The sequence below is a fragment of the Mixophyes fleayi genome, chromosome 8 (genome assembly GCF_038048845.1).
Source record: "Mixophyes fleayi isolate aMixFle1 chromosome 8, aMixFle1.hap1, whole genome shotgun sequence".
Taxonomy (NCBI): domain Eukaryota; kingdom Metazoa; phylum Chordata; class Amphibia; order Anura; family Limnodynastidae; genus Mixophyes; species Mixophyes fleayi.
Window position 1 is genome coordinate 98,106,017 of NC_134409.1, and position 14,391 is coordinate 98,120,407.

At 37.1% G+C, this 14,391-nt stretch overlaps 1 protein-coding gene across 4 annotated transcripts; it reads left to right on the forward strand.

Moving 5' to 3' along the window:
- Positions 1–5,396: 5,396 nt before the first annotated feature.
- SOX10 (SRY-box transcription factor 10) lies at positions 5,397–14,391 on the forward strand. Of its 4 annotated transcripts, none has more exons than XR_012678553.1 (5): positions 5,401–5,525; positions 9,108–9,514; positions 9,878–10,131; positions 10,521–11,278; positions 13,363–14,391. XR_012678553.1 is itself a non-coding variant. In XM_075182967.1 (4 exons), exons 2-4 carry the CDS (start codon positions 9,129–9,131, stop codon positions 11,192–11,194), a joined length of 1,314 nt encoding a protein of 437 aa, XP_075039068.1. In that variant the 5' UTR covers positions 5,397–5,521; positions 9,108–9,128; the 3' UTR covers positions 11,195–12,162. The 4 variants fall into 4 exon arrangements, 2 of the variants coding, with proteins under 2 accessions (XP_075039068.1, XP_075039067.1); XR_012678552.1 differs by having other exon boundaries at positions 5,402–5,525; positions 10,521–11,907; XM_075182967.1 differs by lacking the exon at positions 13,363–14,391 and having other exon boundaries at positions 5,397–5,521; positions 10,521–12,162.

A 14,391-nucleotide genomic window follows, 5' to 3' on the forward strand; every position in this document is an offset into this window, starting at 1 on the left:
ATACCATACACAGAGCAGATGTTGGCAACGGGGTAACACATGTATGACAGACCTCAGATAACTAGATGCATGCACACAACATATTATGAGAACCATATCCTACTGTACAATCATATAAATTGGTATTACTTGGGCTTATTCATTAGAATTATTACACTACACTACAGCCTTTTCTGCAGGGTTGGATATATAGATAACTTTAATCTGTGGTATGCGAGACAGGTTGTTTCTCTTTAGATTATCAATGATCGCCACATAATTAAATATAGTATTCAATAAAATAGGCAGGGAAATCTATTTGCTATTTAGAATTGTGTTTCTTTTACATCTAATCAGTATTATTTATTTTTGGCTGGGCAAACACTTTTCTAATTATTAAAAAGTTCATAAAAATGTGGCAAGCATCTTATAACTGTTATTGCTTAGTTTCTTTTGTAATATCAGTTATATCAACCATTTTCCAGTGTAATCACAAATTAGCAAACTATTGGGATTAAGCTCTGCAGTCCAGCAAATTACAAATAATAATAAAGTCTAATTGACTTTATACATATCCACTTCTCTAAACTTTATCTATTTATCCATTCTAGTAAAGTACCGCACAGACAGCCTGTTTTGTGAATAGAGTTCTAGATTTGATCAAGGTTGTTTACATAAAAAATTAATCATTATTGCAATTCACACCACATTGCACATGTCCATTGAAGATCACATTTTATACAGCGGTTCTACAGTATGTTGCAACTTTACAACTAATTTTGTTTATGCTGTGGTCAGAATTGCTACAAATGTCCTGCCTAAATAGCCCCCATGTGACTCAATGATCGGTAACTTAGAACTTTCTTTCAGTAGCTACAGAGCTGCTTATGTGAAGGATGTCTTACTGTGTCAGGAGCTCATTTCTGCCTCCAGCTGTGTGATTAGTAAACCAAGGACAGGGAACATGTTATTGTAATTAGCCATGCTTGTAAAATGAAAATGTATGCAGTAAATAGCAAACAAAAGTAAGTAAGTAACATTTCCCTTTCTTTGATGCACTCTGATTACTAGTGTAGGTTGCGACTTTCATAGCAACAAACTGCAAAAGGTGTATCTCCCACGGCTGTATTTCTTCACACAGTTGCATCTTGATCAATTCCAATGGTCAAGGCTTAAGTGTGGACACTATTATTTATAGATCTGGCCATTTGCGGCTGTGACTTATAACTGCTACAATAGTCACTGATTTTAACCACCCTTTGAAGTTGTAATTTTTCATGAAGCAATTCATTCAGACTTTTTCTGATTTATAGTCCCCCCTAAATAAAAGTCTGTTCTCTTTACAGTACTCAAAATATTTCTTGACATCAAAAAGAACAGTGGTAGAATAAGTTTTAGAGAAATGAAAGTTGCAGAATAGTTTGTCTGTTTCCGAATTATAGGTCAACAATTCCCCTCAAAACAGAGGATTTTTTTTTTTCTATAAAGTGCATCTGTCATTAAGTAAGATTAAACGATGTCTTAATTTACTCAACTGTGTGCAGATAAAACTATTAATACAGAAGGCTGTCCAACTTCCAACCTGACAGGCAACTGATAAGTCAAGGGTTTTACTACAAAAATAGTTTTCTTAATGATCTATACATTATTCATTAGGCTGTTTGTCTGTTAGTTGCAGAATATAGATGGAACATAAATATGGTTATTTTTGGTCAATCATCCTCTCTGCAAATAATTGCTGTGACATATTGGATTGATGTGGTGTTGTGGGTAGACCTGACAGGGTTAATAGCAGGTGCACAAGGGAGGGAGCTATGTCTTGTCCCATCCAGGATTATACCTTTGATCACAACCCGGGTTTAATAGGACAAGATTACATACTGTCATCGCCAGGAGAGATACTGTGGAAGAATTCAGGAGGAAAGTGGCTAATTTATTTACCCCTTCTGTGCATGTGTCCTCTTACTTCTGCTAAAGTGTACAGGATAATTTGGATAGACAGTGAAAATGTCAAAGTTTTCTTTCCATTTCAACAATTACCAATTCATTACAATTTTAACAACACACATGTTCTAAGTTATAGTTGATAATCTCTAATGTAAATGCCAAATATATATGTCTATAGCAAATTTGACATAAATATATATATAGAAAATGGACATCTTCTTCAATATATGTTTACTCATGTTCTTTATGTGTTTCGACAAGGAATTGTAAACCTTTAGCTGAGCAACATGGGTGATGTAGCTAAACTACAGTGGGAGTGCAGGAAGATTAATAGTCCTTAGTCTATACCAGTTACATATTCAGCCAGTTTAAGAGCTATTAAAGGCATATATGACTTACATTCTGTCAATAGTACGTGTTAATATTACCCTACTGATCAAAATGTAATAAAAACAGAAACACAGAAACAAAAGGTATTAATCCTTGCATGTCTGGATAGAAAAGCTCCTCCCATAATGGTGACATGCAGGGTCTCTGGAAACTCTTAGATTATAGGGCCCATCTTTGACTGCCTGGATAATGTGAACCAACCAGGTTCATTTGCAGAAAGAGAAGCTATTTGCAGCCATCCCACCCTACTGTCTTGTTTCCCTAGAAATGAAGGAAGCCATGTCACCTGTTTCAGCCTTGAGGAGTTCAAAAAAGGCCGTTTCCAAAAAAGGCCACTGTTAAAAGTCCACCTTTAATATTTTGAATATGTAAATAACCTTACTGCAAAGGGACACATCCAATACACCAAGCACAAGAGGAATTAATGATTTATCCCATAATATCCAGGTGTCAAGCCATTGGTCTCTATCCCAGTCTTCTCCATAAATCAGGAAAGTTCCACAGGACAAACCATTCAAACTCCACAAATATCCCAAAGGTTAGACAGGATCTCCAAATCTGGCAAGTAGCTTACTCTGCTAGACATATGGCATCTGCAGAGATGAAAGGACTGACCTCCCTCCACACGTAGAGATGCTCTATACAGTGGGCCATTAGATGGTAGAAGACCTGGCCCCGCAGGCAGATAGCTATGTTTCCCCCAAGCCTGCATCTTCTCTCTGACAGCCCTCGGCAGAGCCCGAAAACTCTTTATAATAACCCGCTCTGTCCCCCTTTCATATCACATGATTTCGGTTCACCTGGAACGAACAAAGAGTGTACACACAAAGACAAGCCGAAAATCAAGAAAAAAAAAAAAAAAAAGACCCATGAGCCAGGCCTAGAAAGATATTCAGTGTTTTCAATCCCGGGGAGGGAGGAGAGGAAGAGGAGGGGGGCCTCTGTATCCCTTATCAAACTTTCATTGCTCCTTTTTTTTTAAACACAAGAGTTATTGTGGAGAGTTTTTTAATGTCCCCTTTTTACTGTATGTAAGATTTCATTGTGCAGGCTTTCGGCCTAGTCTAGCTACGCCAATAAGGCAGGACAATGGAAGGTCTATATGCGAGCGGCCTGCCCTCAGGACAAAAGCCTGCGTTGTCTCTAAGGGGGGAGGAGGGATAAAGCTCAGGTACAAGAGGGGTGAGAATCACTGCAGAGCTACTGAAAATCAAAACCAGTGAAATTTACAAAATCATGTAAGCAAATCTAGTAGTTTCTTATGAAGTCCCTGTAAAAATTCCAGCAAGCTTGCTGTCAATGATGTCTATGTGATCTAATGGCAGCGGTTCAGAGCCAAAATAATTGTCAGTGTCTCATAGAAAAGCAGCCTTATACATGGAGATTTCAGATTCTCATTAGAAGGATGCTTAACGTATTGAAAGGTGTTTCTATCAATGGAACACTGTCTTGTTCAACCATAGCTACCTTTATTATTAGAAGATCTTAACATTAAAGTCTCTTAATGGTAAACATTCTCACATTGTAAAGCACTCCCTCAATGGGAAGCTGAGGAATTGATAGCAGTTTAACTTGCTGTAAGATCTGCCTATTAGAAGATGTAAGGCTGTAAATGTGTCACTATTGGTTTTTTTTTAAACCCTTAGCTAAAATGCAATTGTACTGATGCCGCTCCTGAATTGATAATCTATGGGACAATGGTAGTTTGTAGAAGTACAACAGTTAATGTATCCGTGTGACTTTATAACTTTGCTCCCCTGGGAAGACAGTTGCCAGTTGCAGAGCTTTTAATTTCTAAGAGAGGGGACCAACAATTGCACAGTGTTCCAGCAGTTGCTCAGATGAGGACACGGGACCCTGAGGCTGTGTATGACATCCTCTGTCTGTTTTCCCCTCCTACAGAACATACCTACACAGACTCATCACACTACATCTGCAGGGACAATGTATACAGCACAGGCCTGGTACTGTCTGAGCACAGATATAGGTAAAAGATCATCAGTCATGTTTAAGCTCCCTTGTCATATATCTGATATTTAACATAGGAAATCAAACAAGTTAAAGTAAAAGGACAGCGTCTGGAGAAAATGGAGCAAACAGACAGAAAAAAAAGTGAATTGAATAGAGAGGTGACTTGGGTTGAAAAGGACAGTGGGGCGGAAATAATGCCTTCAGAAAACACGAAGGAGAGGCAGGTAGATACTATGGACACAGATAGTGTGTGTGCTGAAATAATGCGGTTTTGATACAGTAAAGTTAGCAGTGTGGTTTAGACATAACGCCATCAGGTTTTCTGTTTAAAAATTAGATTTTTTTTCTGCAAAGTTTTAAATGTACAGTAGGCACATGTGTGTGTTGTATACAAGGTTTGTGTTTATATTACATATTTAGTGTAGTGCCAAGGCAGAGAATAATATCTGAGGATTAATGAATCAGGTCTGGATTACAAGTGAATGAATGAGGTGTTGTAAGGGCTGTAACTCAGGATTAGTTATACAGCATTACAGGGGAAGTGCAATGGCTGTACTGTGTATTGGAGAGAAATGCATTCATTTGTAAGTGTTATTAGGTAGAGTGATTGAATAGCTGACCCTGCATTGATTCAGAAGCGTTTGCACAGCACATATGTTGTATAACTGAGCAGGGTGATATCTGAGTAGATTTGTGCACTTCTAGAACAGCAGATCTGTGTCATTGAGTTTGCTAGAATAGTCAAAAGAACACAATATCCATAGGGGCATGTGGTAACTTTACTGCAATAATAGTATAGACAACTTTGTGGAAAGTTGTATTTATGGAATCAGAAAACTATATATTAACCCAGGATGGTGAAGCAGGGATTATATCTACCATCATAGTTGTTGATGGGAAAACAGAGGATATTGTCTTGAAGTCTTCACAATTTAACCCTTTTGTCACCAGAGTCTCGCATAAAGAAATGTTTGCTATTTATTGGCAAAAAGTGGGAAATCTCGTATTTTTGTTTTCATTTTCTTGGCAGAAATAGGTACGTCTCATCTTAGTCTCCACCCCTCCATTGGTGGCAGCCAATTAGAAGGGCCAATGGCTGTTTGAGAAAAGCTTTGCCTTAAATGCATGGGGAGAAGTGATCAGGGCAGCGAACAGAGCATCATTCAGATAGGAGAACAGAGCCTCTATTACTGACACAGCACTGAGCCAGCACACCTCCTACCACCAAGACTCAGTAGGTACGTTCTGCATTCCTACTCTTCCTGCTTCGCCTCTCTTTCTTAGCCTCATTTTCTGCTCTCTCCTTAAACCACAATATACCACTTTGATGAATCGTTTCTTTTAACTTTAATACTTATTTTGCCTTACATTTATTTTACATGGCATATTCCACTAAAATTATTATATATGACATTTAACTTTTGTTTTCAGTTCTCACCCACAATATTTTGCATTTCACTGGATTTTCTAAAACTGTTTACTAATTCTTTTTGTTACTCCTATTTATAATTGCTATCTCTGGCTCTCTCGCATATGTGACTTTCTCTCCTCCGCTTAAATCTCTGCTTGCACCCGGTTTGTATTATTCATTAATTATTAAACATCTCTTTTTTTTACTGTTTTTTTCTCTTTATTTTATATATGTCCTATATTGTCAGTTTATTACCTTTCCGTTATTGTGCCCTTTGCATATGATTGTGAACTTTCTCCTTTATCTCAAACATTTCTAACACTTTTCCTCGTATTCCCCCCTTACCATTTTGACTTGTGCTTCTCTAAAAACATTTGTTAGATTTCAAACCAGCTTTCTTTAACCAAAGTTGTCTCACTTGTTTTATTCCTCTTTTCCTCAAAGTTGTTCTCGTTCATACGTTTTCAGTAAACTGATTTGATTATTTTGATCACTTTGCACACTTTATCAATGTACGCAGCGTTTTAAAGATTTTTTTTTAAAAATGCTGACAATTTCCTGTTTTCTACTATGCTTCGCTCCCTTTGGAAACAAGCAGTCAATAGCCATTTTATACAGTTCCATCGTTTTAATTGCAGTTTATAAACCTTTTTTCCCCAATTAGTTCGGGATATGTAAATAATTTAATGGAATACTCAAAATATAATGATATTGCAGTTTGGGAGGTATTATGTCTATGTGGCTCTGGATGGATAAATGCATTTTATCTCCAAAACACATAATTCTATTTATGCTCTTAAGAGAAGGCAGAAAATGTATAGGCATTACTACTGTGAGCATTGGAAGTAGATTTCTGAACACGAAGAGTGCTAAAAATTAATATTTTCTGATTGAAATTTTTGACTGTATGGTCGGTCCCTTTTATACTGTATAAATTATACTATATGTATTCAGAAGGTGCCACTGACAACAGAAAGTGGCCACTGTTTTCTATGTTAGGTAGATACTAGAAAATAGGTGATTTGTTGCCTTAGAATAATACGAAACTCATTTACTTACGTTTTCATCTCCATCCCTCTCTCCTTCTATTATAAGTTTCCTGTTTTTTATCCTTCCCAAAGATGTAATGTTTTCAATGCGATTTAAACATTCCTAGTAAAATATTAGTATGTTAATTTAGTTTCCTTCACTAAAACCTCACCCCCCCCCCCTCCCCAAAGACAGGAGAAGACTGCACTGATTTTTCTAGCAGAACAATGGTTGGTTTGAATCATTGATAGCAATTTGATATGTTGTCTTGCCAATTGTAATCATTCTACAATTTGGATAAAATTACAAATACACCTATATTTTATGTAAGGAGACAGACTTTAAGAGCAAAAAACGATTGTGTCCTTATTAGGAGAATATATACAATATGTATCTTGTAATCTATGGTCAAAACATTGATTAGGCTAATTGAATGCTATGACAAAATGCAGTAATAGCATGGCATTTGTTCTACAATTAAAATTAAAGTAATACATAGACAACTGAGCTTGTAAATCTGTTGCATGTCTGAAATGTAACTCAATATTAGGATTGAAACAATTAAGGATGTCAATTAATTATGGCTAAAAAAACAAATCCCGAGCAATCAACATGATAACAAAAAAGTAAATAATATTAATAGTTCCAGATATACTTTTGCAATTCCAAAATATATCTATAATGAGGACAACAATATTTCAGATACATTGTTGAATTTAGCCTGCAAATAAAAAAGTTAAACAATGGTTAAAAAAAAAAGATTTGAAAAGAACAAATCTTTGAGCTTTAAAAATGAGATGTTATATAAGATGAAAAGCTTAAACTATGATTATATTATTTTCCAACATATTATATTTTGTGTGACAAGCCTTTTAGTTGCAGGAGACAATCTAAACAGTCTTTTAGTTCACTGGACAGAAACTATTAGAGAGGGAATTTTTCTCTCTCTTTAGAATCTATTGAAATTAAAATACAGATTTTTTCACACTTGCTTACTCATTCTTCTCAAGATTGCATGAGAGTTTGGTTCACAATATGCATTCATATCAATTAATATTTCCTATTACTATCACTGTACATACTGCAAGCCCAAGTTTACAACTGTAATGCTACACCATTTTTATACGCTGATTTATTGGTATTTTATGCATTTGAAATACTAATATTTAGTGTATCTTGAAATGCTGCTATATTAAAAAAAACGTATGTTACGTATACCCTAGGAGTAAAAATGAAATTACATATTATATTTAATAGTCTGGTAAAATTGTTATTTTGTAGTGGTGGAATTTTATACTTTATGGCTAAGGAAGATGGACTACATGTGAATAACTAATGAAATTGCACTAGTTTGTTTTCTATATATTTGAGGTTAATGGGAAAAAAAAGCACAAAACTTGTTTGTGATGTTCTTGATCCTTTGTGAATGTATCTTGGTTGTGCATTTCGCTCCAATAAAAAGTATTCTTTGTGGATATATCTATATTTGTTATGCATTTTCTCTTAAATAAAAGTGACTTAGTTCTATAAGCAATAACACAGTAAGTGTATTTATTTTCATTATCAAGCAAACAACAAACAAATGTAGGCAACTTTAAAAGCCACATCTGTGATACAGTTTTCAAGTATTACAAAACAACCGAAACACACAATTAGCTTTGTTTGTTAAATCCTTCTACCCCGCTTAGATATCGTATTTAGTAAAGTACTTCTATGCCTCTTGCTAACGCCACATGAATTTGTTTGCATGTGGCTGCTAATTACATATTATTTAGGGATTATAGTTTGTAAAATTCCTATAGCATACATAGGCACAACGTATGAACAACTCTTGGTTTTCTAGCAGAAGTTTGGTGATTTTTATTTTTGATTATACTACTGGGAACATTTCATGGTAGAGTTACCAGAATGTAGATAATAAACACAAGCTGGGATAATATTTATTTTGAAGAATGACCTGATTGCAGCATACAGGACAGGTTTATACAGTGTCGGGATACTCATATGTGTTGTGTTACCTCCTAACACGATTATCATGGATCTATTTACTTTATACTAAACTAAGTGTTACATGTTGTAAAGACTAAGCTTAAATATTACTAATCAGAGACATCCTAACTGTACAAGACCATAAAGTGTTGCTGCTTAAAGTAGACTTTAGTGTATATTGCTGGATGATGTTTTGTAAGCAACGCAGATGGAAACTTGGCAGGTGTTTGACTTGTGTAACTTTCATCCTGTTGTGCAAATGCTCAAGGGGGAAAACACTTTCCTCATCAATGTTACGTATACCTTTTTCTTTTCTTTGGAAAGCATTTTATATTGTTATATTCTATCTTCAGGGCAAACACTGTAATAATATTGTTATTAACTATTCCAGTTTCCTGGTGAGAGACACATCATGAGTGACGATCAGAGCCTGTCTGAGGTTGAGATGAGCCCTGTTGGGTCTGAAGATCCTTCTTTAACACCTGAGCCTCTGGCATCTCAGGCCCACTCTGGGCCAGAAGATGATGAAGAAGGAAAGGTGAAGAAAGAGCATGATTCAGAAGATGAAAGGTTTCCTGTCTGCATTCGAGAAGCTGTCTCCCAGGTCTTGAGCGGATATGACTGGACATTAGTCCCAATGCCAGTGAGGGTCAATGGTGGCAACAAGTCGAAACCACATGTGAAGAGACCTATGAATGCATTCATGGTATGGGCGCAGGCTGCCCGACGGAAGTTGGCTGACCAGTACCCACACCTACACAACGCAGAGCTAAGCAAGACACTGGGCAAGCTTTGGAGGTTAGAATTCTAGAATAATATTTCACAGCACAATTTAGGTTCTTTAGAGAAACAAATATCTTAAATATTGTCTTTTACTGACAATCCCCCAAAAACTATCTTACCCAAATTAACTGTATGTTCATACTTTTATGTAGTATCATCAGAAGTGGAACAAGCTTTTATCAACACAGGGGTCAATAGATCTGTACCTGTACTGAATCATTGCCCATCCCTGCTCCATAGCCTTCCTGTCTGCATGGATACTGTTTACAAAGAAAGAGTGACAGTAGCTCCATCTTAAATCCTATTTTCTTCATAGTCAACCTTTCCCTATTTGATACTTTGGTAGCATTTGAACTTTTGTTGGGATTCTTTCCACAGGTTGTTGAATGAGAATGATAAGAGACCTTTTATAGAAGAAGCAGAGAGACTGCGGATGCAGCACAAGAAGGACCACCCAGATTATAAGTACCAGCCTCGTAGAAGAAAGAATGGAAAGCCCACACCTGGAGAGGGAGATGGATCCTCTGAAACTGAGGGAGGTGCTGCTTCCATACAGGCACACTACAAAAACTCACACCTGGACCATAGACATGGTTCCCCTATGTCTGATGGGAATTCAGAACACTCCACAGGTAATATAAACCAGTATTAGATGCACATCTGCAATCTTGGGCCAAACTACTTTACATGGACACATTACAAAGTGTTACAATGTAGCAATTTTAGATTCTTAAGTTGTAGTAAGTTAATAGTTTTATGGCAATAATGTAACGGTAAAGTTGCATGTTTTACTTTCGCCATCTCTGCTCCGACATTAACTTCTGTAAGTTGCAGCATACACAGTCAGTTCATTACTTCATAGAAATCAATTATCTGTATGTGAGTATCCATCTCTTCCTGTTAGAAACCAGATCTGAGAAAAGACAACACTATAAAACATGGTCTTAATATTTTTTAAACTTTTGGCTATTTTGTTGGCTTATTTACCATGTAACACCAAACTTTTTTTTTTTTATTCTAGGCCAAAGTCATGGCCCTCCCACTCCTCCAACCACACCAAAAACAGAGCTTCAGGGAGGAAAGTCTGAAGGCAAGAGAGATGGATCTCGCTCTCTGGCAGAAGGAGGGAAGCCACATATTGATTTTGGAAATGTTGATATTGGGGAAATAAGCCATGATGTCATGTCAAACATGGAGACATTTGACGTCAATGAGCTCGACCAGTACCTTCCACCCAATGGTCATGCAGCACACCCAAGCCACATTGGGGGTTACACCTCCAGCTATGGTCTCAGTGGAGCTCTGGCTGCTGGTCCTGCTTGGGCTCTGGCAAAACAACATGCCCCCACTGTGGTAGACTCAAAAGCTCAGGTGAAGACGGAAAACTCAAGTACCAGCCACTATACAGATCAACCTTCCACATCACAGCTGACCTACACCTCACTCGGGCTGCCACATTATGGTTCTGCCTTCCCCTCCATCTCAAGGCCACAATTCGACTACTCAGACCACCAACCAACAAGTTCTTATTACAGCCATCCTAGTCAGGCATCCAGCCTCTACTCAGCATTCTCCTATATGGGCCCTCCACAGCGCCCTCTGTACACTGCAATTTCTGATTCTCCAAGTGTGGCTCCCTCACACAGCCCAACACATTGGGAACAGCCAGTCTACACCACCCTCTCAAGACCATGAGAATTACAGAGAAGCAGGCAAAGGAGGGGCATCTCTCGGAGAGCAACATGCTCCGATGGGATCCTCCCACAGCTCAGATCCCAGGTAGAATCCGGATTCCAAGAGCACCAGGAAATTGTAGCTGGTTTCTACGGGCCCCTGGGAAAGATGGTGACTGGGGAAAAATGGGCCTTTTCTCTGACTTAAAAAGCTCCAGTGTAAAAATGGTGGGGTAGGATAGCAGGGCAATGCAGGGATGGGGGAAGGGAATAATGATTATACACCAATAATGAACTACTGTCTCCCATATTGAGGGAGGAAGCTGCAACATCTGACTTGGTAGTGGCTTTGATCTTAGGCGCCAGATTGGCTGGCAGAATTGACTATGCACAGCCATTGGCCGCTGAAGGCAAATTACTATCCGAAAGCAGCTTGACTTTCTTATCCAGTTGACCTGGGCTGCTAACCTGTTTGAAATAAGGGATAGTCCAAACATCACTAATCAACTTAACATCTTGGAAATTGACTGATTATTAGTTTCTCTTATTCACTTGTCCACAACATACCAAGATGAATATTAACTTATGATGGAAAATCTGATACAGTTCTTGTTCTCCTAATCCAATCTGCATGGATAGTGAGCAAACAGAGCTGCATTTTAATAATCCTGAAGAACTAGAATATGTGGAGGCAGGAGAAAATTATTCAAGTAGCAATCCACTCATTGTTCAGTGGTAAGCGCAATAAGGTGACAAATAGCTCCATTTGGAGTTACTGCTGGGTGTAGCAAGATGGCCAACATTTGGCTTGCATATTCATCCACAGTACTGTGCAATTTTCAGAAAGAGTCTTGATAAAAATCAAGATGACATTTTTCACCTCCTCACCATGGTATGGGTATGTCATGCATTCTGAATCAATAGATTTATGTTTATTAAAAAAAAAGGAAAAAAAAAAAAAGCTAGTAACATTTTTCACAAGGTTTAAAACGCCCAATATCAGGACTGCCCACTTCCTATATAAATCTTTAGGCGTAATGATGTCAGCAGAACACATGGGAAGTACAGATGTTAAGAAAGTCAGAAAACAAAGAAACATAAAGCTAGATCAAATAATTTCCCTTGAATAGATAAACTTGGACTTGAGAGTCTCTCTACGGATACAATAGCTTTCTACTTGTCTTAAATAAGTAACAAAGCATTAAAATCTCTTCCTGTCTTCAGTCAGGAACCTTGTGTGGAAGTTTACATATTTTTATAAGGTCTTAGAAATGTCAGTGATAGCTATAAACATTACAGTACAATATACTTACAAGCCCTTATAGAATGCTAGAGCAGTGATAAAAATCATTTCTTTCATAGAAGACAGTGTGGGAACATTTGTAAGTCTATTTGACTACCTCATTCCTACAAACCAATTAAAAAAATATTTACAGAAGGTATTTCCAACAACTTGTCAAAGAAAGTTTAATAATATTTAGGGATACTGTAGAGGGCACAAGGAACTGAATTTAACTCCTTCCAGTATCCTTCCAGTAAAAGTAAGCAGCTATTTCAAAGTTCACAGACTCTTAAAGGCAGCCATTTTGTTTTTCCTCAAATGAACACTATTCACTGGCATTTCTCCTAACAGGATACTATGAAGTATGTTTATCAGGATGGAAAAATGGAAACAGTAAAGGCAATATGTAAATATAAAAATATATATCTAAATATATATATTTTTGTTTTTGACAGATGTGACGAGACAGGTGCTTGTTTACCAAATAATGTCTCAGTAGACTGTGGTTTTAACCATTTTTTTGTTTCAATTTTGGGTTTTTGATATGAAGAGGGACAGAAATCCATGAACCCATTTGGGGTTAAGTTATTTGATACCTTGTCCTATGCCCAGATTAACCCCAGTGTATAACAAAATTTGTCCCTTCCTCCATCGGTCTTTATTCAGCTAAAGATGGTTTTGTTTTCAATGTTTGTTTTTCCTTCCTCATTGAGTGTAACTGTATCTATCATATTTATGTAAATATCATACTATCTTACCCAATTCTTCTGACTTGTCAATCCTTTAACTGTGCATAAACATATACAAGATAATTATATAAAAAAAATAAAAACATTAAGGTTTTCTGGAATATTGAATGTAATATTTTACATACATTTGATTTACTTTTTATTTTTTTCTTACCATAGGAACCTGAAGCACAAGTGACTTGACGTCAGGCACGGAACTCGCTCCCCTCAGTGCCTTTGACAACAAAAATGAGATTGAGGGCCTAATGTTGTCTGCAAAATTGTTTTTATGGGGCTGGAAACATGTTTAGAGTCAGAACCTTGTAGTAGTGAAACACAGGTGACTGAAATAGAGTGAACAGAGGGAAGATAATAAATTTATAGGAACATTCACAGGGCTTTCTAAAAAGGCAAGTGATATGTTATCCTAAGCTGCCTTTCATTTCAGTCAGGGGCTGGCTGGCAAATTTTAACCCAGGGGTCGAGATTCGGCTCAGCAGCCTATTACGAACATTTTAAAGGAAAACATGCAGGTAGCCCAGTGACCCAGCCCAAGGTAGCCCACTATGGAACCAGGCCTGGGAGGCAGATGCCCCCCTGCCCAGCTAGCATCTGATTTCAGTCTTTTCCAGGTGTTGCCTATTGGCTGCTTACTAGATAATATAGCCAATAGGAAGTCTACTCCAAAGTAGCACAGTAACCAAATTCTATATTAGGGATTATCTCTAAGGATGTCAGTCTATTGCACTGTAGTCATTAGTGAATGAGACTGTAACAGAGAGCAGGGTCCAGGGTGACAAAAACAAATTGTGGCCCTTAACATTCATGTTAAGATGCTAATTTAAATTAAACACTAAAAAAAAGCAACAATAAAAAAAACACCATAAAATGATCACTTATATTATTAGTTATGGTAGTATAGAGCTTATGCTTGTAAATAGTAAATACTGATTTATGGGCTTTTAGGAAATTAGGAGCCTTGAGCATATGACCGCTGTGGTGAGTGCAAACCGTGACACTCAAACATGTTGGGTCATATGTATGAAAAAAAAGCTTATTTAGACTTTAGTTTAGATTTTCACTGATACAGCACAAACACATTGTTTTAGTCTCCTTGATACATGTTGTCCTAGCAATTGTTAGGATAGTTAAGGGTATCAATTGGTTAGCAAACATATTGAATCCTAATAAAAACAGCTTTAACATCAA

Excerpts from the sequence above, each read along its gene's own strand:
- SOX10 (XM_075182967.1), top strand. The coding sequence starts at position 9,129 with ATGAGTGACGATCAGAGCCTGTCTGAGGTTGAGATGAGCCCTGTTGGG. Across the intron at positions 9,515-9,877 it reads ACACTGGGCAAGCTTTGGAG|GTTGTTGAATGAGAATGATA; the intron begins GTTAGAATTCTA and ends TTCTTTCCACAG. Across the intron at positions 10,132-10,520 it reads GAATTCAGAACACTCCACAG|GCCAAAGTCATGGCCCTCCC; the intron begins GTAATATAAACC and ends TTTTTATTCTAG.